This window comes from Diceros bicornis, chromosome 26 (genome assembly GCF_020826845.1).
Source record: "Diceros bicornis minor isolate mBicDic1 chromosome 26, mDicBic1.mat.cur, whole genome shotgun sequence".
In the NCBI taxonomy this organism is placed as follows: domain Eukaryota; kingdom Metazoa; phylum Chordata; class Mammalia; order Perissodactyla; family Rhinocerotidae; genus Diceros; species Diceros bicornis.
This window is the reverse complement of record NC_080765.1, coordinates 11,349,526-11,376,362: the sequence shown is the minus strand read 5'-3', so window position 1 is coordinate 11,376,362 and position 26,837 is coordinate 11,349,526. Positions and strand designations below refer to the sequence as shown.

The 26,837-nt window shown below is 42.8% G+C and overlaps 1 protein-coding gene across 2 annotated transcripts in view; it reads left to right on the top strand.

The window, feature by feature from the left end:
- The first annotated feature begins 8,276 nt into the window (after positions 1 to 8,276).
- Positions 8,277 to 26,837, top strand: part of SDK1 (sidekick cell adhesion molecule 1) — a 919,553-nt gene continuing 900,992 nt past the window's right edge. For both annotated transcript variants that reach the window (XM_058569383.1, XM_058569382.1), the window contains exon 1: positions 8,277 to 8,754. In XM_058569383.1, coding sequence (XP_058425366.1) covers positions 8,511 to 8,754 — 244 coding nt within the window. In that variant the 5' untranslated portion in view covers positions 8,277 to 8,510. The remainder of the gene's footprint in view (positions 8,755 to 26,837) is intronic.

Sequence of the window (26,837 nt, the reverse complement as noted above, 5' to 3'; positions counted from 1 at the left end):
GCTGGAATGCCAAGATCAAGGTGTTGGTAGGTTCCTTCTGATGCCTCTCTCCTTGGCTTCTAGATTGCTGTCCCTTTGCTGCCTCTTCACATGGTGGTCCCTCTGTGTGCCCACATCCCTGGTGTCTCTTTGTGAGTTCAAATTTCCACTTCTCATACAGACGCCAGTCAGATTGGATTAGGGCCCACCCTAATGACCTCATTGTAACTTGATTCCCTCTTTAAAAGGCTTATTTACAAATACAGTCATATTCTGAGGTAGCGGGTGTTAGGGCTTCAACTTATAAATTTTGGGGGCACACAATTTGGTCCATGCTACTACTAGAAGGAATGGTTTATGTGGCAGGCTTTGTATTTGTAATCTGATTTCATGGGCTTCTAAAGGCAGGACTCCTGGCCCCGCAAAGTACACTTCCTCCAAGTAGTTCCCTGAATCCTCAGGGAGTATCTGTGGTAGACTGTATTTTCCAAAATGGCTACAATATCTCCTATCTTGCTGCTCTCCTGCAATGTGAACTTGCCTCCCCCCAGTCAAGAGGTGGAGTCTAATTCCCCCTCCTTTTGAATCTGGGCGGGGCTTAGTGACTTGCTTTCAACTGATAGTGGAAGTTTGCTGCATGCCTTCCAAGGCTAGGTCAGAAAAGGTCATGCAGCTTCCAGACACTTGCTCTCAGATGCTCCCTCTCAGAACCCAGCCACCATGTTGTGAGGAAGCCCAAGCTACATGGTGAAGCCACATGTATGCAGTCTGGTTAAGAGTCCCAATCAAGCCCAGCCTGCAAGGAATCCCAACTCTGGTACCAAACGCTCAGTGAAGAAATTCCAGATGATTCCAGTCCCCAACCATTTCCCCACTGTACCCCAATTAAATTCCTGACCCTCAGAACCTGTGAGCAGAGTAAAGTGATTGTTTTACCCCACATTTTGGGGGGATGAAACAGAAGCCAAAAGAGGGTCTATGACTTATTCAAAGTGCTGGTGAATGATGGAGCTAGATTAAAATCCAGCCTTCCCCATTTTCAATCTAGAGCTCCTTCCACCGTTTATTCTTTCAACAAATGGTTATTGCCTATAGTGTACCATACACTATTCTGGGCACTGGGGAGACAGCGGTGACACTTGCATATAGCTTCAGAGTGCAGAATGAGGACCAGTGGATGGACATTGCAGAAAGGTTGATTACAATTCAGTGTAAGTGAGACATTGGTAGTAACCAGAGCTTTCTCCAAATGGAATGATCTTGAGAAATGACATAGAGGAGCTGAAAGCCTCAGGCAGATGATTGCACTTAATAAGTATTAAGATCAGTCCCAACTCTCTCTTCCAAATCTGACATTCCATCACTTCCATGCCTTTCTCCCAAAGGGATTTAAGAGCTTTCTTTTATTTAACTTAAAACTTCCTCTTTTAAACAAAATGCTCATCAAGACCCTTTCTAATAAGTTTTCCTGGTGCTGTCTGCACAATATTTATCCTGCCTACCCCAAAAGCAGGAGACAGCATTGGAAGACACAGGTTCAAATCCCGGCTCTAATCTCACTGGCTGGGTAGCCCTGGGCAAATGATTTAAATTTACGGAGCCTCAGTAAAGTAGAAAAACATACTTCTTATCACACAGGGATTGTTGAGGATTAAATAAAGTGCTTATGTGAAAACCAGGTGGAGAGATATCTACTGATTCTGTTCTACTGAATCTGCTAGTCTCTCCCTTTCTCCACAGCAAATATCTTAACACTTCTAAATTCTACTCTTAAAGGGTGCCAATTCCCCTCCTCTCTCCATCCCTAAAATAGCCAGGTCCCCTGTTGAAGACAGTGATAAAAGGAGAGAGAAGCAAAGATCAGCTGCACCTTCCTCGACTTTCCCTGACCACTCACAGCTGAGCTGTGCCCTCCACCCCTTCCCCATCCTCCCTTTACAATGGACTAGATAGCCCTCCACTGCGTGAGGCCAAACCTTCACTCACAATACGTTCCCAAGGGTCTTCAGGACCCTGAGCTATTGATTACCAATAATCAGTTGGTAATCTTGAGTCTCCCTTTCTACAGAGAAGAAAAGAAACTTCCCTCGAGCCCAAATCTTCTTCTTGCCACCTTCTGCCCTCACCCAAACCTCTTGAAAGTGTCACCTTCACCTCCCACTCAGTCCTCTACCACTTGGGGCTGGCTCAGGCTCCCACTGAAACGACTGTCACAGCTCTGGGAGGACATCCTTGTCACTAAATCCAGGGGTCACTTTTCAATCCTTAGCTTCACATCACTCTGTCATCTTTGCCATCGTAGATTCCTTGAAGTCATCTCTCCTCATCACTGGGACACCATCCTCTCCTCTTGCCTCTGCTCCCTCCTTCTCAGCTCTGCTCCCAAACACCTACATGTCTAATGATCGTATCCTGTGAGGACATCCCACAGACATCTCAAAGCTAACGGATTCAAAATTGAATCGGGTATCTCTCCCACCCCCATCCCTCCAATTCTATTCCTCCATCTGTGTTTGCTCTCTTAAGAAACAAAATGGCCATTCTTCCAGCTGCTCAAGCTGGAAACAGGTGTCATCCTCAACACCTCCTTTTCTTAACTATGGCTCCTACCTCCTAAATAGTTCCTCATCTGCCTCTTCTCTCCCACCCCAACTGTCTCTGTCATTTCCTATTGAAATTGCTGCAAGGGTCTCCTCGCAGATCTCCTGGCTTTCAATCCTGCCCAACTCTGATCCAGTCCAGGGCCTGAATACTGTTTCTAAAACCATATCTGATTATGTAACTCCCTGTTTAAAAACCTTCAGTAGGTCTCCATTGTTCTCATGCTCAAGTTCATACTCTGGGCTTCTGCATGTGGTGTTCCCTCTGCCTGGAACACACTTTCTTCTTCTCCCAGCTGTTGATTTGACTCCTGTTTATCCTTCAGGTCTCCATTTAGATGTTACTTCCCCTGGAAAACTTTCTCTGATTCCCCAAGGCTGGGAGATCCCTTCTCAGACGTTCCCTTAGGTGCTTTTTTCTAGCATACAATTACTGTAATTGTTTATTTACCTCTTGCCCAGCACCGGGACTGGCACAAATCAGGAATTTAATAAATACTTGTTGAAAAGTAAGAATGGAAGAAATTACTTTCCAATGGTTCTCAAATTTGAGCAAGCATCAGAGATTCTGATTGGAGTTTCTGATTCTGTAGTTTGGGGTGATGCCCCAGAATTTGCATTTCTAATCAGGTGATGCTGATGATGCTGGTCTGGGACCACGTTAAGAACTCCTACTTTATACAGTTTAAAGCAGTCTGAAAGGTGAGGGATAGTTGCTTTTAAAGAAGGCTCTTAGAGGTTTTTGGAAGGTTGGTAAATTTCTAGTACCTCTCTTCTTCATAGCTTCCCTAATAAGAGCATTTCATGCGAGTTTAGCTTCTGAAAAACTCAGGAAACTAGGTGAGCTCTAAGGTAACCAAAGCACACGCCCCATTAGGGATCAAAGGCAGCACCTGGCGGCTCGTTAATGGGTTGCCAGGCAACGGAACAAAGGTGAGGCTGAGGCCCAGATTAGCAGCTGGCAGGAATCTTAGAGCTACTGAGGCATCCAGAGGGTAGACTTCTCATCAGGAGAAGACCACAGAAACCAGGTGTATGGAATTCCCATGATCTTTGCCTTGATTTGTACGTGGACGGGCACAACATCCCCGTGCAGAGAAGTTCATGTTGTAACTGGGCCTCTAATAGGATTGGGGAATATTTTTCTCAGAAGAACCACTGAGAACCCACGAGGGACATTTCTTAATGAGTTATAGGTACAAAATGACTTAGGCTCATCACCACCAGTTTTTTAAAAATGAGCTCCATTGGTTTATCTTTTATTATAAAATACATATTCACATTTGAAAATTTAAAAGGTACAAAAAAGCATACTAATCCATGTCCCCTGAAGGAAATCTTATTCAAGTTTGCATCCATCCTTTCAGAAAAAAATCAGGTTAACATAAAAGGGATTATTCTATATATACTTGCTCAATTACTTTATAAGAACACAACTGAATATAGTGGACATTTTTTGCATCAATACTTCTCTACATTCTTTTAACAGTCATGTGGGATTTTATTGTGTAGATACAGCATATTGTACTTAACCTTTCTGGATGGGTATTTAGGTTACTTTCCATTTTTTGCTATTATTAGGAATGCTGTGGTGGACAACCTTACACAGACATCTTTGTGCATTTGTCAGGTGGAATGCCTAGATCAAAGACAATTTGTATTTAAAGTTTAGCTGCAGATTGCAAGTTTCTCTCTAGAAAGGCTGTTTAATTTATATTTCCACCAATAATATGTGTGCTCGTTACCAGATACCCACACCAACACTTGCCATTATCATTCCTTTAACATTTTTTTTTGTTTGTATGTGTGTGAGGAAGTTAGCCCTGAGCTAACATCCACTGCCAATCCTCCTCTTTTTCCTGAGGAAGATTGGCCCTGGGATAACATCCGTGCCCATCTTCCTCTACTTTATACGTGGGACGCTGCCACAGCATGGCTTGACAAGTGGTGCATAGGTCCACGACCAGGATCCAAACCTGCGAACCCTGGGCCACCAAAGTGGAGCGCGCAAACTTAACTGCTACACCACCGGGCCAGCCCCTAACATCTTTTTATAAGCCCTATTACTTTAATTTTTCCATTCTTGGATCAATTTCTTTGACTGGGGATTCTTCAAACTTTTATTTTCTCTTTATGTTTCTCCCAGACTTGCCTGTTCATGTTCATTGCCCAGCTTTCTGTAGGAATTGTTCATCTATTTTTCTTACTGACTTATAAAAGTTATTTATATAGAGAGAGATTAATATTTGCTCCAGTTCGTTGCTTGTTTCTCTTGACACTTTTTTTTCACAGTGACATAAGGAGGTTTTTGGTTCTTAATTCGTATACAGTTGAGTCTACTGATGTTCTAGGAACTTGCATATTTTCCTTTGAAAATAGAAAAAATAAAATTATAATTCTATCATTTTAAAAATCTTCCCTTTTATCTCATGGCCCATTAAGGGTAAAAGAAGAGAGAAGAGAAAAGAGAGAATGAAACAAAAGAGGAATGAAGACAGAGGAAGATAGAGAACACAAGAGAGAGCTGTATTCACTAGGTTTATTAAATCCCTAAAAGATATGGAGTGATTCTCAAATGTTAATTTATATATGAATCACTTGGAGATCTTGTTAAAATGTAGATTCTGATTCAGTAGGTCCGGGAGGGGCCTGAGATTCTGCATTTCTAACTAGTTCCCAGGGGAGACTGAGGGCCCCTGGACCACACCTGGAGTAAAGCTAGGCTTTACATTATGACAAGGGGACAACATTGGTGGTCTCGGTGATAGTATTAACGCCACTTAAATTATCATTTGTTTTGAAAACTCTTTTCTCTCTCTTTTTAATTAAGCAGGGAAAATCCTAACTTCTTGTTCTGGAAAGGAGGAGATAGCCACAGCTCATTTTTTAAAGAAAAATAAGCTACCTTTCATGGAGTAACATCCCTCTCCTCATGGCATTTTAGAATATGTGGCTAAAGATTTTTAAAAGCGAGTGTACTGGTACAAAATGTTCACTTCTTAAGACCTTCTCATTGGGCTGGATAAAATGAAATTGAGAGATTAATTGGCCCTTTTGGGCAGAATTATTCCAGCTCTGTACTGGCTATCTCCCCACCCCAGCATTATAAAGGAGTTTCTCTGTATTATTTTTGAGAAATAATAACTACAGTCTAAACACACCCACTAAGACAGTAACCTAATGGGTCATGTAAAAAGCAACACAGTCTGGTGGGGGGGAAAGAAGTCTTCAGCTAGGACTCAGGAGAGCTGGATTTCTGCTCTGGCTTTAACACGGCTACTTTGCATATATTAACTTCCCTGGCTTGGTTCCTTCAACTGTAAAATGAGACGATATTAGAGCCTCACTTACCCAGCATGATTCTGGAATAAAAAAATCCCCAGAGGGGTCTCCGGACCTTCTGGAGCAGCACGATGTCAATGCTCCTCGTACAACCTACAGAACGCTGGCTTGGCTTTCCAACTTCCAAGTGAGTTTCCACAAAGCTTTCTCTGAACTGCAAAATAAGTCACAATAAAAGAGGTTCTGGGCATTTTTTGAGTGTCCCAAAGTCAAGAAGTTGCTTGAGCCATATTCATACCCATGCTGTGAGGGCGTATGGGCATGGCTTGCTAATTGCAAGGAAAGTAATGGGCATATGTTTCTATTTGAAAGGAAACGGTTAAATGTGGACGGGACTCAACTGGTGGACAGCGCAAGGGTAGTTGGGGACAGTACTGCCAAGTTGGTATGGGGAAACGGAAACCAGCATTTGAGTGTGAATTATCTCACTCCCGGGAGACAACTCTGTGAGATGGGAATTATTCCTAACTTTTTACAGGAATTTACAGTCAGCAATTTACCCAGATTTCACAACCAGAAAGAGCAGAGCAGAGACCTCAAAACCCTCATCTGCTTCACTCGTAGCCCACCCCACCCATCTCTGAGCAAAGCAGAGGTGCTCAGAGATGAAGCCTCAGTTTCCCCATCTGTACTAGTGACAGCACATCTCACCCAGGTGAGGTGGGGGGGATTAGTGTGACCATGCCACTGCACAGGGCTGGCGCAGGGTAAGCGCTCAGTGCACAGCAGCTATTGCTTACTTTTTCCCCCAAGGCCCTGCTATAACCCTGCAAGGTAGAAGAGGCCCAGAGCAGCTGCAACAGAAAATATCAGAAGATAACCCCCACTCCCAGTCTCACCCACACGGCCTCAGGACTGCACGCCCCAAAGGGCTCTGCTGTGCTGTTCAGTCAGTGCACACTAGTGCTGGAGCCTTCTACATGTTCTTGGAGACCATGCCTCCTCTAGGTTGCATCTCTGGCCCTCCTGGCATGGTCTGGGAATTGGGTAGAGGGCAGGCCCTGAGGGCAGATCTAGTTCAGAATTCACCTCCTCCAATTGGCTGCTGTCCTTGGGTCTCAGCTTCCCTGTCTTTCCTTCACAGGGTCATTGTTAAGACTTAATAGAGGTGGGGCAGTGTACAGTAGGTGCTCTGGCAGCGGGAGCTGGCTCGCACTCTGGAACCTCAGCCACAGTGACCTGCTCTCCACTCTCCCGCCTGGATCATTCTTGGCTGGGGCAACAAACAGAACGATAACAGCAAACCTGCGCCCAGTGCTTCCCGGGGAGCCAGCACCGAGCGAGGCGCACGCCCTGTCCTGCTGCCATCACCACTTACATGATCTCACTCAATCTTACATGCCCCCAGGCTCTCCCGGACAACTGCCAACAGCATCAGACTGTGTGTCACCTTCCAGGCCTCCTCCCACAAAAATGCTGGCCTCCCAGACTCCAGAGCGTTTAGTTCACCCCATAAACTCTGCTAATGCTTACCACATGCTGCCTAGCTCGAGCATCCGCGCCCCACCCCCAGTCGCGAGCTCCCAGGACCTGCCTAGGAGACCCTCCCTCCTAGGGGACACTCCCCACTAGGACACCCTTCCCGCTAGGGGACCCTCACCCAGGGGACCCTTCCCCGAGACCCGCCCACCCCCCCGCGGGAAGCAGCCGGCGCTGTGGTCCCCTCAGGCCACACATGACCTTGGACGCCCTGCAAAGCCGGCGTGCACTCCTCTCTACAGGCAGCAGGTCTGCGTCCAGTAGAGCCTTTTGTTGCTAGGAAGTGAAAACCCGATGGAGAGTGTTTCTCGTTGGCAATAACGGTAACTTGGCGCATAACCACCCGAGCACGGAGCCTACGGGTGGCAGCAGGGCGGGCTGGGGGCACCAGGAAGGACAAGCCCACCTGCCCAGGCCCGCGTCCCGCCCGCCCGCCGGGCCGAGCCCGCCCCTCAGCCGCACGTGCGCCAGCCCACCTGCGCGCCCGCACCGACCGGGCCCGGGGAAGCCGGCGCCACCCCCGCCCGAGCCGCCCCGGGAGCGCGTGCCGAGACGGCGCCGGCCTGCAGTGCCCACCGCGCGTCCCTAGGGGGCGCAGCTGGCGCGGAAAGCCGCCGGAGCTGAGCGCGGGGCCCGGCGCGAATTTCCAGGCGGGCGGGCGCGGCGAGTTTGAAAACAGGCGAGGCGTAGAGGCGGGACGCGGGGGCCCGCGAGCCGCCTCCCCTCGACCAATCAGCGGCGGCGGCGGGCGCGGGCGGGCGGCGCGTGCGGCCGGGCTGTGAATGGGGCGCGGCGGCGGCGGAGGGCGAGCGCCGGCGCGCGGGCGGGCGCACTTTCTCCTCAGCGCTGGGCGGGGGCGGCGGCGGCGGCATCTCCTCAGCGCCCGCCGGACCCTTCGGAAGACGCGGCGCGCCCGGGCGCTCCGGCCGCGGGGGCGCTGGGGGCGGCGTGACGGGCATCTCCCCCGCTGACAACTTCTCTTCCACCCGCGCCCCTCGGCGCCAGCTGCCCGGGCCCCACACCTGGCCGCCCCGCGGGCGCTCGGCTGAGAGGCCACCGCCCGCCTGTCCCGCCCGCGGGGCCCGAGGCCGGGGGCGGCGGCTCCTTGGCATGGCCCTGGGCGCCCGGCTGGCGGCCGGCGGCGGCGCAGCGGGCCCGGGGCGGCCGCGGGGGTCTCTGCCCGGCCCCGAGCGGCGGCGGCGGCCCCGCGGAGCCCGCGCGGCGCCCGAGAGCCCCGGCGAGGACGCGGGCCGGCGCGGCGGGCGGCCGCCGACAAAGTTGAGCGCGGGCCGGCAGCGCGGATGGTGGGCGCTGCTGGCGCTCCAGCTGCACTTGCTCCGGGCGCTGGCACAAGGTAGGAGCGGGCGCGGGGCGGCCGGCCGGCGGGGACGCCGCCGACCTTCTTCCTCCCTCCGCGGGCCGGGCGGTGGGGCCCCCGGGCGGGACTGCGGCCGCGGGTCGGAGGGGGCGAGGGGTTGCCGCGCTGCGCCTTCTCGTTCCTGCGCGCGCGGGGCCGCTCCGGATGCACCCCGCTTGCTTTTCATTCTGTGAAGCGAAGCCGTGCAACCCCAAACCTGCTAAGTTGGGCGCCGGCGCTCCTTGGAGCGTTGCAGTGATCGAGATGGGTGGGTGTGTAGCTGACTCCCGTTCACATCAGCGCCAGGCTTCCCAGTACCAGGTGTCGGGCACCCGGCGCCGCCTGTTCCAGCCCTGTCCCCGGGGCCCGTCCTCCCCAGGCCCCGGAATCCCTCCGGCCCGCCGCCCGACCCCAGGTGGGTGCCAGACAGTGGAGAGACCAAAACTTTCGGCGCCCACAGCTTTTCCGCTCGGCTTTGTTTCCTGCCTCTTGAGAATACAGTGGAGGGTCTCTAAGTAGGTGCAGCCCATCTGGTGATTCCGAATGACCGCTTGAAAAGGGAGAGGGAAAATCGCATGAACCGAGCTTTCCCTCCTAAATCTGGATCCTTTAAAAAATCCTGGCGTGTACTCCAGGCTAGTTAGCATCCTTTTTCAGTGAAGTTTGCTTGTCTGAAAAGAAGAAAGATATGAGCAAACAACAACAACAACAAAATGCAGAAATAACTGTTAATATGTCCTTTTGGTGAGGTCTTGTGAGATGAGAGTAGCTGTGTTGCTGTTGGCAGTTGAGGCAGTTGGCGTTTGGGTTCCTTAGCTGTCTGGTGGAATACTACTAGCACGGTAAGGAGCTGAGATGGACGCAGTGTGGGAGCACTAAATTTAAATTAGCAGTGCTCAGTGTCCAGGGAAGATGATTTATGTGTAGCAACATAGTATTTAAATGTAATAACGTTTTAAAGGTATGAACTCAAAACTCGTATCTGATAGTGTGGCAGCTAACTCAATTCTTTTGTTAATGCTAACCTAAGGTTATCTGATTGTGGTCCTCCCCGCCCCCTCCCCCAGGCTTTCATAAATGCCTGCTTTCATGTTTTGCTACAGGAAAACAAATTGCCGTATTTCTGCTTAATTTAACTCCTCCATTACTTGGAAAATTTTCATTTCACTTATTTTGCTTCTTTTTGCTTAATGACTGGCTTTGGTAGGAAAGCATTTATTAAGTCATTTTGTAAAAAGGCATCTGTAGATTGCCAGAGAAGCCAGGTTCAAATGAAGAAATCTAAATCACTTAGGGATGACCTTTAAAATAGAAATGGTGTTTATTATTAAGTTTTCCTTTTTTTTTTAAACAGTGACTTGCACTTTGCAGTAAGCTGTGTACATTTATACCTTTGAAGATTTGTGCACAGGTTCAAATGGTGGGAAAAAATCTGCTGGCTTTGTTTTGAAGTATATTACACGGATTTCAAGTTTTTATCAGTTGCACTTTGAAGGCTGTATAACGTGTCACTTTAACATAAAGTTGATGAAAATACATTAATTTTTTGAAAAAACGTACTGAGACAGCAGTCAAACTTTGTTAGGGAGGAATATTTTATTCCTTCTCACCAGTAAAAACATTGGTACCTGTTTTACATTTATATGGTTTATGAAGTGTAAGGATCTTTTAGTGTAAAATTTCAAACAGGTTGTCACAAATTTTGAGTTCGTTGACAGGTTTCTGTTCTCTGTGAAATGTATAATATATCCATCATTTTTTATATCATATTGAAAATTCATACTACAGGGGAGATGTCACCATTTGACAAAAGCTCATGTATCTTGAAAATGAAAATTTTGGTGCTGCTATAGAGATTTCTGATGGGATGATGAGTTGGTCTTTTGAAGGGGGAATGTATTTTCTTGAATCTTATCAGATAAAATGTAAGTTCTAAATGGAATACTTACCACTAAGTTGGAACTAGTCATAAGTACTGTATTACTATGTAGCTAGGTGAAGCAATTCCTAATTTCTCTTTAAGTGTTTTCTTCTAGTGATGTTTCATGTGATTAGGCTTGGTCATGATATCTTGGGAGAAAATAAGTATAATATTGACCAGTAAAAGTTACATGTAGTTGCATAGTCTAAGAGCAGAGTACATAATTGAGCATTATGTGAAACACCAGGTTTAGTTCTTCCAAATGTAACTTTAATAGTCCTGGGGTTTCTTCTTTCTACATGGTAATGAGAATTTCTGAGGTATATACTCTGCTTATTGGTGTGTATTTGTTTGTGACTTTTCTAGATTCCTAAAGAGCCAAGTTTTTAATTCTGAAAGGCAGGTGGCAATGCATGCTTTCTTTATGTTGTCCACCAACGAGCCGGACCTGAGTGTTTTAGAAGGATACCTTCTGAGGCAAAGGATGTCAGGGTCACAAGTATCGTGTGTGTGAAGTCTGTGGTGCCCTAGCTTTACTGCTGGACCTTTGACAGGCTTATTGATTCTCATCACGTTCAGTACAGCCTCTTGTTAGGCGGAGAGGGGTACGAATGCTCTTCTCAGTTACTGCTTTGGGGTTTTTCATGGTTCTCAGTTTCTCCTTTGGAGTTATTTCCAGTCACTTAGAACGATGGTTCTCGAACTTTGTGTATCAGCATCACCTGGGGAATTTGGTAAACCTGTAGAGGGCCAGCTCCTTTTGTTCAGTGAGCCACGGCTTGCTTTCCAGGTGATCCTGATACACACCAGAGTTTGAGAATCACTAACTTAGAGTGCCTTATGTTTTTCCTCATTCTCCCCCCTGCTGACTTCCTGGAACCGTGTCTCTCGAACTTATTAGAGTCACTGGGGAGCATTAAACAATACTAAGGCCTGGATCTCATTCCCGGAATTTGTTTTAATTGACTTGAGGTTTGACCTGGTCAAAGGGAGATTTAGAAACTCCCCAAGTTTTCAGTCAGTTGTTCTGTTTATTCCTACTGACACTGTCGAGCTCCTACTTTGTGCTAGTCTGGGGTATGCATCAGCATCACCAGTGACATTTTATTTATTTTATTTTATTTTTTTGTGAGGAAGATCAGCCCTGAGCTAACATCCATGCCAATCCTCCTCTTTTTGCTGAGGAAGACTGGCCCTGGGCTAACATCTGTGCCTATCTTCCTCCACTTTATATGGGACGCCGCCACAGCATGGCCTGACAAGCAGTGCCTCGGTGCGCGCTCAGGATCCGAACCCGGGCCGCCAGCAGCGGAGCACGCGCACTTAACCGCTACACCACGGGGCCGGCCCCACCAGTGACATTTTAAAACACAGTCATCTGGGCTCCACCTCCCACCTGGAGGGTCTCTGGAGTGTGAATTTGTGCATTTAAGAAAAGTGATTCTTGTATCTTTGTGTTAATGGTTTTATCCTTGTGTTGGTCAATCCTGTAGTCTCGCCCATCTCTATCATCTTTAGCCTGACTCCCTGTGGTCTGGATTCCTACCTAGACCTCTGCCTGGATTATTTTTATCAGGCAAATTCCCTGATAAGGGATAGTCTACTAATTAGGCTTCTCTGCCAGTGGTTTGCTGGAGAAATCACAACACTGTTAATTGGGTTCACTACAAATTGAGCTTCCTTTTGGGCCCTTGTGGCTTCCCATTACCCCAGAAGTGCTTTGTTTCCCGCTTTCCTCTTACCGCTGGACCCCCTTCCCCTCAACTTTGTAATTTGAGTTTCAACTGGAACTTAACTTTCAGACTCCCTGCCCCCTTAAAGTCTTCATAGACAGTGCTACACTTAGTAAGTGTTCAGATAGTTACTGATTAAATTGGATTAGACCACAGCCTGTTTAGCAGATGGCAACTGGCCACTTGGTTGGTAACTGTCTTGTAAATCCAATAATAAGCAGTAATCACCATCTATGCAGTCTAATATCTAGCCACCTGGAGCTAACCTTTGTTGATCCCTTTTGTGTGCCAAGCACTAGGTGCTTTACAGGTGGGCTCATGTACTCTTCACAACAACCCCTGAGAGGTGGGTAGCATTTTTTACTCATTTTACCTGTGAGGAAACTGAGGCACTGAGATGTGAACTGATTTGCCTAAGGCCCCAGGACTGATAGTGATAGAGCCAGAATGGAAAGCAGGCTGCCTGATCCACGGTCTACGTTCGTAACCAGTGGCTAGAGGGTCTCCCATGTGGTCTGTAGCTTTGTGTGGGGAGGGAGAGCAATCTGATCAACACCAAAGGGAAGATGGCGGTGGATGTTTTCTAAATGCTGTATTGAGTTACGTGACCTCAAGTTTCAAGTTACCTTATTTACTGTTATGATTGTAAAACAAAATTACATTAAACAATTTGGAAAATAGAGAAAAGGAGTGCACACAATCCCCCTGCATATACCTAACCCTCTCCCATGATAAAATGACTGTTTCCATTTTGGTGTTTTTCTTTCCAAAGAAATTTTTTTTCGTAATGTAACTCTCAAATTCCAACTGAGAATGGGTGTGGCAGTCTGTTGGCAGATTCAAATACCCCAGAATTGACCCCTGGGAGTGTACCAACCATTTCTTTGAGAAACACTTGGAAAATTCTTTTATCTGCACTCAAATACATGCATTTAAGTCCTTTGAATGAAAATGAAGTGATAGGATTTGTAAGGGACAGATCTTTTATTTGTTAGTTTGCTTTAGCATATGTTTTATCTAACCACAGTTAAGTTTATCTACATACTGGGATTGTACCTAGCCAGGAAGTTTCCTGTGTTGCCCTTAAATATTGGAGTAAAATAAGGACACTGACAGGAGGGTAATTAAGTGGAATCAAATAAGATGATGTAGTTAAGTTCTACTTACCAGTTGCCTGTATGTTATTTCCATCCTAACAGTCCTTGCATTGTTTTTGTTGTGATTTGGGACCTTCCTTGAGGTGTCCCTGAGATCAGATACTGGTAATGTTGGTTGACATTAATGGTGTTCCATTAGAGAATGGAACACACACCCTGAGTGAAAAGGCAGAAATTAGATTTTGACTAGGTCATGGCTTAAATTTTTTTTAAGAAGTAAGAAAAGCAGTAGTTGTAAGAGTAGATCCGTTAAGTCCAAATCCCTGAAAGTTGAGTAAAGCTGAGGGTGGGGAATGAAAATCAGATTAGAAGACATACTATAAAGAGGAGTTAAAGTAGAATTATCTTTAAAAAAATAATAAACTTACATCAACACTTTTACTTTTTTATCTGGTTAAACACTTCTAGTAAGTGATGATATGTTTCTGCCTAATGTAACTGAGCATTTTAATTCGTATAGTCTCTTTTATTCTGATTAATTTGACTTCACCATTTCTATGAGACATTTGCTTAAACAAATTTCCCCCTAAATTTGTAAATGTCTTGTAATAAAAAGGAAATTATAAACATTTTTACCTATGATCCTGAGGGAGAATATATTTTGTCAACTGGGACTGCGAATATGGCACCTCCCATCATCCTTTTGTAATAGCAGATAGAAATTAGTCTTAAGTTTTTCAATGAAACCCTGAAAAGCGCAAGTTGGTCGTAGTTTGATAGATACCTATCTGCCAGTTATGGATCCCATACCTGAGACCTATTCTGGAGAAATATATTGTTATTAGTCTTACAGCTTCATTATATTGACACTATTTTTACTGTACTTGAATACAAAAATTAAAAATGATGTTATGGGAGCACTGCTTTAGGAAACACTTCTTATTTATATATTTGCTATTCTAGTATTTAGGTGGTCTGAACTCCTGACAGGCAGCTCGAAAGCCAGAGACTCATTGCCGTAGCCTGAGCTCAGTCCCCCTGCCCTCAGGGTCTCCTGTGGATATTATGGGAAAGAGAGAATATTTTTATAAAGCTTTCCTAGAAACAGGGATGTGGTGAATGGAAAAGGCTTGGACTAAGGGTCAGTAGACCTTGTTTTTATTTCATTCTGTAACTAACTTGCAATATGAGCAAGTCGGTTAGCTTCTCTGAATCTATTTTCTCACCTGTAAAAATTGAGGGTTAGACTAGATCTTCAAAATTATTCTGCTCTGATTCTCTGATCATCTGTGTGTTGTCATATTCTTTCTGCCCTTCACCAGACTCTGTAAGTATGTCTCCTGTCTGGGGATTCTATAACTCCATATGTCTTAGCTCTTAGAACCTAATTCTCTTCATTTTACTTTTGCCAGTGTATTTACAATGTTGAAGACAACTAAGATGCAATATAATATTCCTCCTTAGGTGCTGCCGTCTAACACATGATGTATTTACTCTAACCTGAACATGGTTCACGCTCAAAATTTTAGGTTCTGTAAAATGAATTAGTGCCATAATTTATCAGTGTAAGCCTGAAGTTTGGAAAAATAAATTTCCTTACAATGTGAGATATTCTTATTTATTTAAATGGCTAGAAGAAGAAAGGGCAAGACTAATTGACATCTACTGGAGATAATTAATGCAGTGAGAAATCAAAAAAGATGAAATAGTGGTGGATATGAGAATGTTTATATTTGCTGGACAGTGACCATCAGTAATTAAAGAGATTAGTAGATGTGTCTATTATGTTTCTGTGCTCAACCTAATGTTATGTTGGTTAATTGTCTTCATTAGGGACATCTGGTAAATCAGAAGGCCCTCAAAATTAACACAAGAATTATTTTTCACTTTAACAGGCTTATCTGGTACTCTGACATACAGACAATGTCTAGTGAAGATAACAGCTGTCAATTAAATAATCCAATTTTTTTGACAGCAGATATATCAGTCAAATCTATTAAGGTACTGATCTTTGGAGATTAGCTTGTTGAACATGGGCTAAGACAATAGTTTCTGCAGTGTTTTTGGCTTTGCTATTTTCATGTTTTTTTTAAACTGACGAGGCCAGCCTTTGGAGATATAGACTTAGGAGAATAGGCTAGACTCCTGGGCCCATATTATTACATAGACAAAATTAGCCTTTGGTGAATGTTTTGTTGCCTTTTCTCACTTTCAGAACTCGCCTCTCTGTTCTAAACATGATTCCTTATCATGACAGGTTTAGAAGCTCTTAAATATGTAAGCTTGATTTTACAAAGGTGAATGATCTTTCCAAGAAAAAAAATACAGGAAGGTAACCAAAGACTGACTATGGTGACTCAAAGAGGAGTATGGCTACTTGGGGAGTGCCAGTAGTTGCCTTTGTTAAGAATAGTTGGTGGTGGGAATTGTAGCAACCTAAGCAGGCTAGTTAGGAGAAATTTAGATTTGGGGTAAGGAGGGATTTTATAACTTATATCACATAGGTATAACCTGTTATCCTTGGTTAAAGATGATCATCTCCAGAGATGGTAGTGTCTGTGGGTTCTTCTCTTTGGTGTGATCCCTAATTTATTTTGTGTTCATGGTTTTCTCATGAAAGAAGGCCTATTTTCAAAGTGAAGGTCAGTTCTATCTTGAGTTCTCCCTAGGTGTTAAATGTGATACAAAAAGAATGGGAGATTGGTTTTTGTGGACCGAGCCTGTCTGTACAATGGGTGTTAGTGTTGATTTAATACATGAACCACCAGATGGCAACATAAAAAGTGTTTATATATGATATAATCTGTAGTTTCCACAGCTAATTATTTTTTTCCTTTCATGGTGCACTACTTTCAGTATACTTATGTAATATATAAAGTTCTTGGCTATAAGTGAGTTTATAGTACCTGACAATGCAAATCACAACCAGAAAATAGAATAGTGGTAAAGTGTTACTAGAAAAAGACATTTTATATGAACGCATGTCTAAGCTGTTCCCAGAGGGAGTGGGTTTCCAAGGATGCAACTTTATGATTTATATTATTGTATAGTCATGATTTTACTTCTAATTTTTTAATTCAGCATTTAGCTCTACAGTAAGCTGTGATGATTTGCAGAACATAAAAGAAAACATGGCTTTTACCCTACAACATTTTATGTAACACCTTAAAACGAGAGGAGATACATGAGTTTACAAACATTGAACATATATATATATATATATATATATATTTTTTTTTTTTTTTTTTTTCTGGCCAAGGGTATTTTTACTTTGTGTAGAATTTGTTTTATTTTTGCCCTGTAGGCATGCCCCCTTTTTCTAAGTGTTTTCTTGGCTCTTCTGAGGTTTTTTTTTTTCCTTAGCTAAGACTCTTGATTGCAAGCTAGAAACTCAATCTGAACTACTTTTAAGAAAAAAAGGATTTTATTGGAGGCATCCTGGGGTATCACAGTGTAACAAGAAGAATACCTTGAAACTTGGCAAATTTAGGATTCACCTCCACCACAGGAATAACTAGAGCCAAGTGTTCGAAACCTCTCAGGTACTGCCCTCATCTCAGTTTGCTTCTGTCCTGTGCTGGTGTCATTCTTGACTCACTGAAAATTGGCGTTCTCTTTGTGGCTGAAATCCAGCTGTCACCAGTCTTTACATTCCTATTGCTTCATGCCCTGAAATAAAGATCAACTTAAAGCTTTGGTCCTGAGTCTAAAATCTGTGAAATGATCAGATTTGTATTTTAAAAGCATGGTCTTGAGGAAAAAACATCGTGCTTGCAAAATTGAGAATGGGTTGTGAGAAACCAGAATGAATGACGGTGGACAAGTTAGGCTGTATCAGCAGTTGAGGTGAGATAATGTAGTAGCTTAGGTCAGAGTGATAGTGTTGGAGATGGACTGTGCATGGATGGGGTGGATGGAGTAGAGAGATTTAGGAGGCAAAAAAGTGGACAGGCTTTGGTAATAGGTTGGGTATGGAGGGTGAGAATATGTCAAGGGTGTTGTCCAGGTTTTTGGCTAACATGACTAGTTGATGAGGGCAGTCATTCCTTGATGTTAGGCTACCTCAGTTTGGGCAGTACGATCATGATTTTGGTTTTGAATGTATTAATGTGAGGTACCTTTGAGGCATCCAAGCAGAGCTGTTAAGAAGATGTTAGGATAGATGAGTTTTGCAATGAGAGGAGAAGTCTGGGATTTTGGTATAAATATTTGTGGAGACAGTATAGCCATATTGTTTAAGAGGATGGGCTTGGCATAAAATAAAACTGACTCAGCAACTTGCTAGCTGTGCTTTCGTGGGTTGGCTATTTAATCTTTAAGCATTATTTCTCATCCCTGAAGTATAATAATTGCACCTACTTCATATAGTTATTGTAGGGATTAATTGATATGATCATAGGTAAGATGTTTAGCACCTTATCAAGTCAATAGCATGCATCCAGTAAGTGTTAGGTGGTGGTATTTACACTTTCATGGACAGGAATCATGCCTTATTTATCTTTTCTCAAAGTAATTGGTATTAATGAGCCCCTGTAGGACAGAGTGGGGAGTGTGAACAGTTGACATGACTAGAGTATAGTAATGTTAATCTGGCTCTGACTTACTGGATAAATTGAAGGAGGAAGAAATTGGAGCGAATTAGAGAATGGTTGTGATAATATAGGAATAAGTATTTAAACTGGGGTGATACTCAGGTGGAAAAAATTGGAGTGGTCAGTGTTGCTGCAGAAAGGTGAATAAGATGAGGACCAAGAAAAGGCTACTGGATTTGTTGGTTAGGTGGGAAATGTTGATCTTTTTGAGTACAATTTCACTAGTGTTGTAGGAGTATAAAGCAGATTGATGTTGATTACTGAATGGGTAGTTAGAAAATGGAGCCACCAGGTATGTTCTCATACTGTTGAAATTCTCAGGAAGAGAACCGTGAAGGCATTTGAAGTGTGTAGTGACAAAGTGATCTTAAAATGCCTTGGGAATATTTATTTTTTCCAATTTGAAAACTGTTCTTTAGGCTGAAAAAAAATGGGGGCTGTTGTCATCTGGCAAAACGGTAAGTAATCATCACAATTCTCTGAAGTGATCATTTCACAGTTTCATATTTTGTGACTAATGGAGGCTTCTAGCAACATTGCAGCTGGGCGGGGGTGGAAGTCCTCTCTATCAGCTCTGGCAGCAAACACACAGAAAGGGTGGACAAAATTTAACAGGGACAAACAGAAGCATTCCTAGCTTGATAGACCAGGAAATCCCAGGAGCCAGAGTTGAAAAGAGATCTCAAAGCCAGGGCATAATCGGGATCTCAAAGCCTGAGGTGCCTTCAGATCTGCATGTAGCCCTCAAGGGTTTGGTCCTGAGGGTCTCATAAAGGAACAGGAGACATGGCCGTAGGTCTGCATAAAGAAGGAAGGTGGGTTCAGGTCTCCTGCATAAAACCTTGAGGAGTGTCCCATCTGTGAAAAGACTAGAAAAACCTTCCCCATTAGTGTGAGGAAGTGCAGAGAAATGTGCTGTCTTTCTGGGGTTTTGCGTAATTAGAAATAAAAAATAAATAGAAAGAATCATCTAAACCTGAAGGCTGTACTTCACATTGGGGATGGGTTAAAATTTAACATTTCTTACAGTGCAACTAACCCTCAAGCTGAGAAATTTGCACAAAATCTGGGCCAGAACTATAGAAACCAGTGGAGCTCTCAGAAGTAAATGTGAAACTGTCCTGCAGAGCAAATGAAAAACTTAAGATTCTTGTAGAAGAAATAACTCATGCTAAAGATGAACTTGCAATAAAAAATTGCCACCCAAGGAAATGAATCACTATGAAGAAGAGTCAGCAGATGTTGTAAATAGGAGAATTGGTAGTCCAGGAGGTGCTCCTGGGACATAGGACAGAGATAACTTGGTTAAAATTATTAGAGATAAAGGAGTAAGACTAGAATGAAAGAACATCACAGATTAGAAAAAGAACACACAGATTTGGAAAAGAACCAAATAGAACTTATAGAAATAAAATTATGGTCATTAAATAAAGGTAACCTCAATGGACAGGTTAAACAGGTGAGTAGATACAATTGAAGAGAAAACTTGATCTTTAAGGAGATCTGAGAAAATTGCTTGGAATATAGTATTGTGATATAAAGAGGTGTAAAATATGAGTGGTTAAAACTCATGAGCTTTAGTATGAGAAAGTCCAATATTACCTTCTGTGAGCTTCCAGAAAGAGAAATAGAGTGGGAGAGGCACTATCCAAAGATAGAATGGCTGAGAATTTTCCGTAGTAAATGCAAGGCCTGAGTTCTTAGGTCCAAGAAGCACAGTGAACCCTAAGCAGGGTAAATAAAAATAAATTCATACCTAGACACATTGTAGTGAAACACTAGAAAGAAGACAAAAGCAACTTAAGGAAAGTCACTGTCTAGACTGGCAGGCAAAATTTATTCACAGCAGATGACTGAATAACATCTTCCAAGTGCTGGGGAGATTGGTGGGAATCAACCACCAACCTGGAATTCTGTATCCATAAGAAGTAATATTCAAGAGTAAGAGTGAAATAAAGGCTTTGCAGATAAAGACCAAGTTGATCACTAATAGACGTTTGCTGAAGGAGCTACTAAAAGGTGTACCTCAAGAAGAAAGAAATTGAAACCAGAAGGAAGGAGTGAAATGCAAATAGCAAAGTGCTAAGTGATAGGAAGCAATGTGTCCCTCTAATTCTTTCTCCCCCCGCCCCCTTCTCTCTCTCCATATATATATGCCTTGTGGTTTGAGAAGAGTGAGCATTAGCAGTTTCTATTAATATTGTAGAGTGGACAGATTAAGAGTGAGGGAGCAGAGTTCATTCATTTTTTCAGTGCTCACTGAAAGCTTTCAGTGAGCATGGCACTGTATAAGGCAATAAAGGTACAGTAATAAATAAAACACAGTTCCTTCCCTTATGGAGCTTATTGGGACAGACACAGTGACAAATATAATGCAGTATAATTGGTCCTTAAGGGCCCTTGAAACCATACAGATGGTTCAGAACCTAGGAGATCAGCTTAAACAGGATCATAGCAGGGATACAAGTAGGCAGGCCATGTTCGAGTCTGGGGATTCAGATTAGCCCTTGGGAACACAAAGATGAAGGATTCAGATAGAAAGAAACTGAGCAACAGAAGTGAGGAATTCAATGTCTAGAGGATAACAGGATTCTTGTCAGATAGAAGGACCACAACATCAAGACCTTTGTGTTTAGCCAACACGTTCCAAATGACCTCCTTTACATTCCAAGTTGGGGTCTTAGCTGTGGAAAAATAGGACTTGGATCTTAGCTATCAGAGAGCTAGATTAAATGCACAAGGATAAACTACTTTTAACAACATTGAAGGAAAACGTACATATGGAGGAACATGGTTAAGATATGAAGAAGCTCAATGGATGAGAATTAATGGCAGATGAGAATGTAGACATTTGCAGTTTTGTGGCAACTTGATATGGTTGGCCTGTTGTTTTTAACCAACAACTCCTAGACTTTGAAAATTACTTAAATCTAGTATCATGGAGTATTATAGTTAGAAAGACAAAGGTCGTCAGCATACTTTGCTGTTCTCTGTGGAATCAAAGGTATGAAACGTAAGTTGTGGTATGCTTCTGTGTAGATGGATACTTGTAGCAATTTAAAATTTATAATTTAGCATTTTATTAGCTGCAAATACATCTTAAGAGGTTTTTTTTTTAAACCACAATTTCTTCAAAAGTTGCTCTTTCTTCTATAAACTGAATTTCATCATAGATACTATTGACAATAAAAATGTATATTTTTTTGTGAGGAAGATCAGCCGTGAGCTAACATCCATGCCAATCCTGCTCTTTTTGCTGAGGAAGACCGGCTCTGGGCTAACATCTGTGCCCATCTTCCCCCACTTTATATGGGACACCACCACTGCATGGCCTGACAAGTGGTGCATTGGTGCGCACCCGGGATCCGAACCCAGGCTGCCAGCAGTGGAGTGTGTGCACTTAACTGCTACGCGACACGGTGGCCCCCCTAAAAATATTTTTTAAAAACAAACAGCCAAACCTCATTTGCCCTGTGACTTCTCCCTAATCAACTGGTGAGAAACACTGATTCCTAACCTGCTCTGACTCCTATTTTAGGGAACAAGTTGGGTTGGTTGAAGTCCTCTGTCCCTATGTGTATTAGTCAACAGCAGACAACCCTGACCAAAATGATGAGAATCTGAATTTTTCTGGCATCATTTCTAGTGGCTGATGTAGCACATGAGAAAACTACTGTACTACGTTGGTATTAAAAAGGATGTAAAAGTTAATCTAATTGACAGGGAAGGATGTTCAGAATATATTAGGTAAAAAATGAGGTTGTAGCATGCTTTGTACAGTGTAATAGCTTGTCTTTATTGCGTGCTTCTCATACATTGGGCGCTGTGCTAAGGCCTTTCTATGCAGTATCTTATATCCTCGTGACAGCCCTATCTCATAGATGAGGAAATTGAGATACAGAGAGGTTAAGGTCACCCACTTAAGTGGTGGAACTGGGCTTTGAATGCAGTGCTGGCCGACTCCAGGGCACCTGTTCTTAGTCCTTGCTCTGTGCTGCCCTCTGTATTAGACATGAGCACATGTCTAATAGTTTTGCTGACATAGGGTCATTCATACGTATAGATAAATAGAAAAGAGTCTGGAAGGCAACACACCAACATATTGATAGCAGCTGTCTCTTGGTGAGTAGAAATATGGATGTTTTATTTTCTTTTACTTTTCTCTATTTTCAGATTTTCTAGAATGGGCTTATTGCTTTTGAAATAAGAAATAATATAAAATCTTATAGAAAAGTATATATTAAAATAATGGGGATATAATATTGTCAGAAATGGATAATATATTACTCAATTTTATAATATATGCAGCAAGTATGATTGAAGGAATAGACCAGCCTGCTAAAGTGCTTATCTCTGTGTTATGGGAAAATTTTCCTTTTATGGGAAATTTTTCTTTTTTTTCTGAATGTTCTAAGTTTAAAATAATAAGCATTTATAACTTTTTAAAAATTATGAAAGCAATTATTATTTACCATAATGTGGTATTAGTGGATTTTAGGAGGAATATGGTATTGAAGTAGTTCAGTGGTTCAGACTGAGGTTGCATTAATAGGGACCTGCGAGTTTGGCGTTTTTTCTATTTGAGGGAACTTAAATTATTGTTTTGGGCCTTATTTTGTTCATCTGTTTGAAAAAGGCATGCAGTATCTTAAATTACAGGCTCATTGTAAGAACAAAAACTCCTTTGAAAGATGGATTGATAAACATTTGTACCATCGATTTCTGGTTAATGCTGTTTAATCTTTGGTTTATGTTTCTGGTGTCAAATTCCCCCACTACTAACTCTGATATCAAATCAATTCAATGAATTCAAGTTTTTTATGGTATTACCTACAAAAAATTTGAAGCATGTAGTTGTAAATGAAAATTAGGAGTGATTTTAATTTTAAATATGTTTTACATTGAAGGTGGGAAGGGCTATCCTCTCTGGGTCCTTTCTGACTGGGCTACAAATTAAATTGACATGAGAGCGAATAGCAGGAGAAAATCAAAGTTTAATAACATGTATACGTGGGAGAAACCAGGGAAACAGAGTTTCTTGACAAATGGCAGAGGTTTTCACCTTAAATAGCATATTCAGATAGACAAAGGAGGATGTTGGGGGTGGGGGAGTCAGCTATGGGAGATGACCGGAAAGCACAGCAATCAAGAGTATGCAGATTTAAGTCTTCTCCTTCAGTACTCATAAGAGTTTCTAGAGATAAGGTCATCTCCCCCCCTTCCCAGTACAGAGAGGGAGATACCTTTACAAATGGAGATTTCCCTTACAAATGTAAATGTTTGACAAACAGAACTTTGATAAGAATGGGTGTAGCATGGATAGACCCTCCCAGTCTATCCATACCTAGAGTTAAATTCATTTAGGCATTTAGTGGGGGAGGTCAAATGTCCATCAGAGAAAGTAAGGTAAAGAGACATATTTTGAGGTGGCCAATTTTGATCTCCCATAACGTAAATTGTGTGAATTTATCAATAAATTTATATTAACTATAATATAAATGTAAATTAGAGAGTTATGTACAAATACCGTAGTGTAGTAGGCAGTAATTGGGGTGACACCTGGCTTACAAAAATGTACCATTTTTCTGAGTATGGCCCTGGTACATAGCAGGGGCCCCCAGTGGCCATTTCTCTGCTGTGTCATCTATTGACTTGTTTTCATACCTCTACAAATCCCTGCAGCCTCAGAGCTTCTCTGGTTCTTGCTCATCCTGAAGTTCAGACATTCAGCTTTTCTTCAAGTCTGTTTGTTTTTAGTACAGTCATGCACCACATAATGACATTTTTTCAGTCAGAAGTGGACTGCATATGTGACGGTAGTCCTGTAAGATTAATACCATATAGCCTAGCCATGTAGGAGGCTATACCATCTAGGTTTGTGTGAGTGTTGTAGAGGAGGAAGAAGTTTCCCTCTACCCTTCTAAGTTTTTCTCACTGGTTTAAGAATTAAATTGATGTGAGACAGATTAACAGAAAAACAAAAGTTTAACAACGTGTATACATGGGAGAAACCCGGGAAAACCAAGTAACTTGGTAAAATTGCCAAAAACCTCACCTTAAATACCATCCTCAGCTAAAGACAAAAGAAGATGTTGGGTGTGGGGAGAGTTGGGGACTTCAAAGGGAAGGACGGCAATTCACAGGTAGGTGAAAAGGAGCAAACATTTGCGAAACAAGTGTTTGGCCGCACAGAAACAGAAGAACACAGAGGGGAGCCCAACCATCAGGCTTTTCTAGGTTCCTTCCTATCTACCACCTAGTTCATGTTATGCTAAGGTGATAGCTCACTCCCTGAGACAGGTTTTTTAATCTGAATTCTTTTAGGCAGTTAAGGGGGGGTAATAAAAACTTTCTGAGTGTTCTAATCAACCTAAAATAATCCTCATGTTAAAGAGACACATTTTGGGGTGGCAGATTTTGTTCCCCTTCAGTATGTTCTATGATGTTCTCAGAATGAAATTGCCTAATGGTGTATTTCTTAGAGCATACCCCTGTCAAGTGACACATGACTGTATATCCCCCTTTTTGCTTAAGCTAGCCAGAGTTGCTTTTCTTTGAGCAAACGATAGTCAAATCTTTTAAAATGGAGGGACTTAATAAGCATAATCAATAATTTTGGATCATATTATAAATTTAAAATTATAGAAATTCTAAAAGTAAGTATTTTAAGGCAAGCAAGGGAACATATATTGGTTCTGAATGGGCATATTATTCATTGACTTACAGCAAATGAAATTGGTCCTCGTGTTTTGATTTGTTTTCATCTTTCCACTTGCCAGACTCATTGGGGAGTGAATTCCTTTTCCTAACTTGCTTTAGATGCTTCTGTGCCTTCATCTTCCTTCCCCATTTCTGCAGCTTGGGTTTGTTTGTAGCTGTGTTCCCCTGGGGCCTGCCAGGAGTGGGCTCGCCTCTTTCCATTCCTCTCGCTCTTGGTTTACTAATTTTGAGTGGCCTTTTTTCTTCCCTACCTTCACTAAGGATTCCTACTTGCAGTCTCTCCTCCCATGTGTGCAGGAATTGGTTTCTCCTTTCCGTATGTGGCTGCACGTTTGATCCATGTTTAGGATGTGGGCAGTGTTAATAGGTACTCTTTACAGGTGAAAACATCTAGAAAGGATGCTTGCTTAAAATAGATATGCCTCTGTTGTTCCTAAGCCTCTTTATTTTATTTAGCTTTGGTAACCAAGGAGGCTTAAGGCTTCATTATAAGATTTTAGTTTTTGCAATTATATTGTATTTTATTTATTATGTAGTGCTTATTTCTTATGAAAAATTAGTGGGTTAAAAAGTCATACCACACCAAAGTATATGTAGTGAAAAGTTTGGACTTTTCTGATCCTCAGTCCCTTGTTGCCCTCTGCTTGAGGCCATTACTGTTCCCAGTTTCTTAAGTATTCTTTCAGTGATATTTTATGCATATACAACCATATATATCTTTTCCCCCAGCCCTGGGGGTTTATACAAATCGTAGCATACTATAATTTGGAGACCGGCCTCAGCACATTTGTCTTTTTTCATCGTTTTGTATTAACACATATAGATATGTCATTTTTAAATACATGCATAGAAAATGTGTTTTTAAGCCATCAGCTATAATGTATTGGCTTATAACACGATAGTTTTATGAGTCTTAGAGGTGGGTTCAAATCCCGGCTCTGCCATTTATGAGTTGTGTGACCTTGGGCAAGTTACATAACCTGTCTGTGTTTCAGTTGCTCATTTATAAAATGAAGAGTTAATCTCTTCACAAGGTTTTTGTGAGGATTAGAAGAAATAATGTCTCTAAAGCATTTAGCACAGTGTCTTGCTTAGTAAATCATAGCTATTATTGTGCTCATTAATTTATCTGATCAAATGAATCCCTAATGTATTTCTCCTTCCTCAACTAGAAGAAAAGACGCAGAAGGCGTTACATGTTTCTTGACCTTTTAACTTACCTTGGTTGTCCTTTTCTTCCAAACCATTGTTTATATTCTCTCCCTCTTCCCTCCCAACCTTCTCCCCAACAAATAATATTATGTATTTCTTTTACTTTTTGAGGTGTCTTGTCTTGTTGATATGATAGGTCTGATAGGTCACTGACCTATCATATCATCCCTGGCATTGTATTATGTACCATTGTGTTTTAGTATAAAAACTCAACAGAGAAGGAATATTTCTGTTGATGATACTCGAGTCAATTTAATATCGGCAATCAGATTTATTCAAGTCACTAGACAGGATGATTCTTTTTGCGATTGGGATTTCAGCTGGGATGGAACTGAGATTTGGATACAGGTGGCAACTGGCAGAGAGTAATAAATGTGGGGCTGAGATGCCACAGAAGTGCTTCAGCAGTGTGGGCCTCTCTGGGGGGCAGTCCTAGGAGGCCAGTCCGTAGGGACTGGTCGTGAGGGGGAGTGACTGTGCAGGGAGTGGGGTACAACAACCTGTTATTCACTAAAAAGTGAACTATGGTAAGTCAGAAGCAGTGAGGCTTCACAGGGAATGGTATACAGGTTGTGGTGTGTTTTTTAAAAAATACAGCAGACCGTGGTGTGTATCAACTGGATGAGGTCCCTTACTGAGTTATTTTAATGTTCTGCTTCAGGGTACAAGTGCTCTAGCTGTAGGAACCCCTCATCCTTTCTCATGGAGGAGGCACAGGTCTCACTTGACAGGGCTCTGGCAGGCTGTCATGCGTGGAGGAGTCAGGGTTGGTGTGCCTAGAAATACTTGGGTGTAGGGCCTTCTA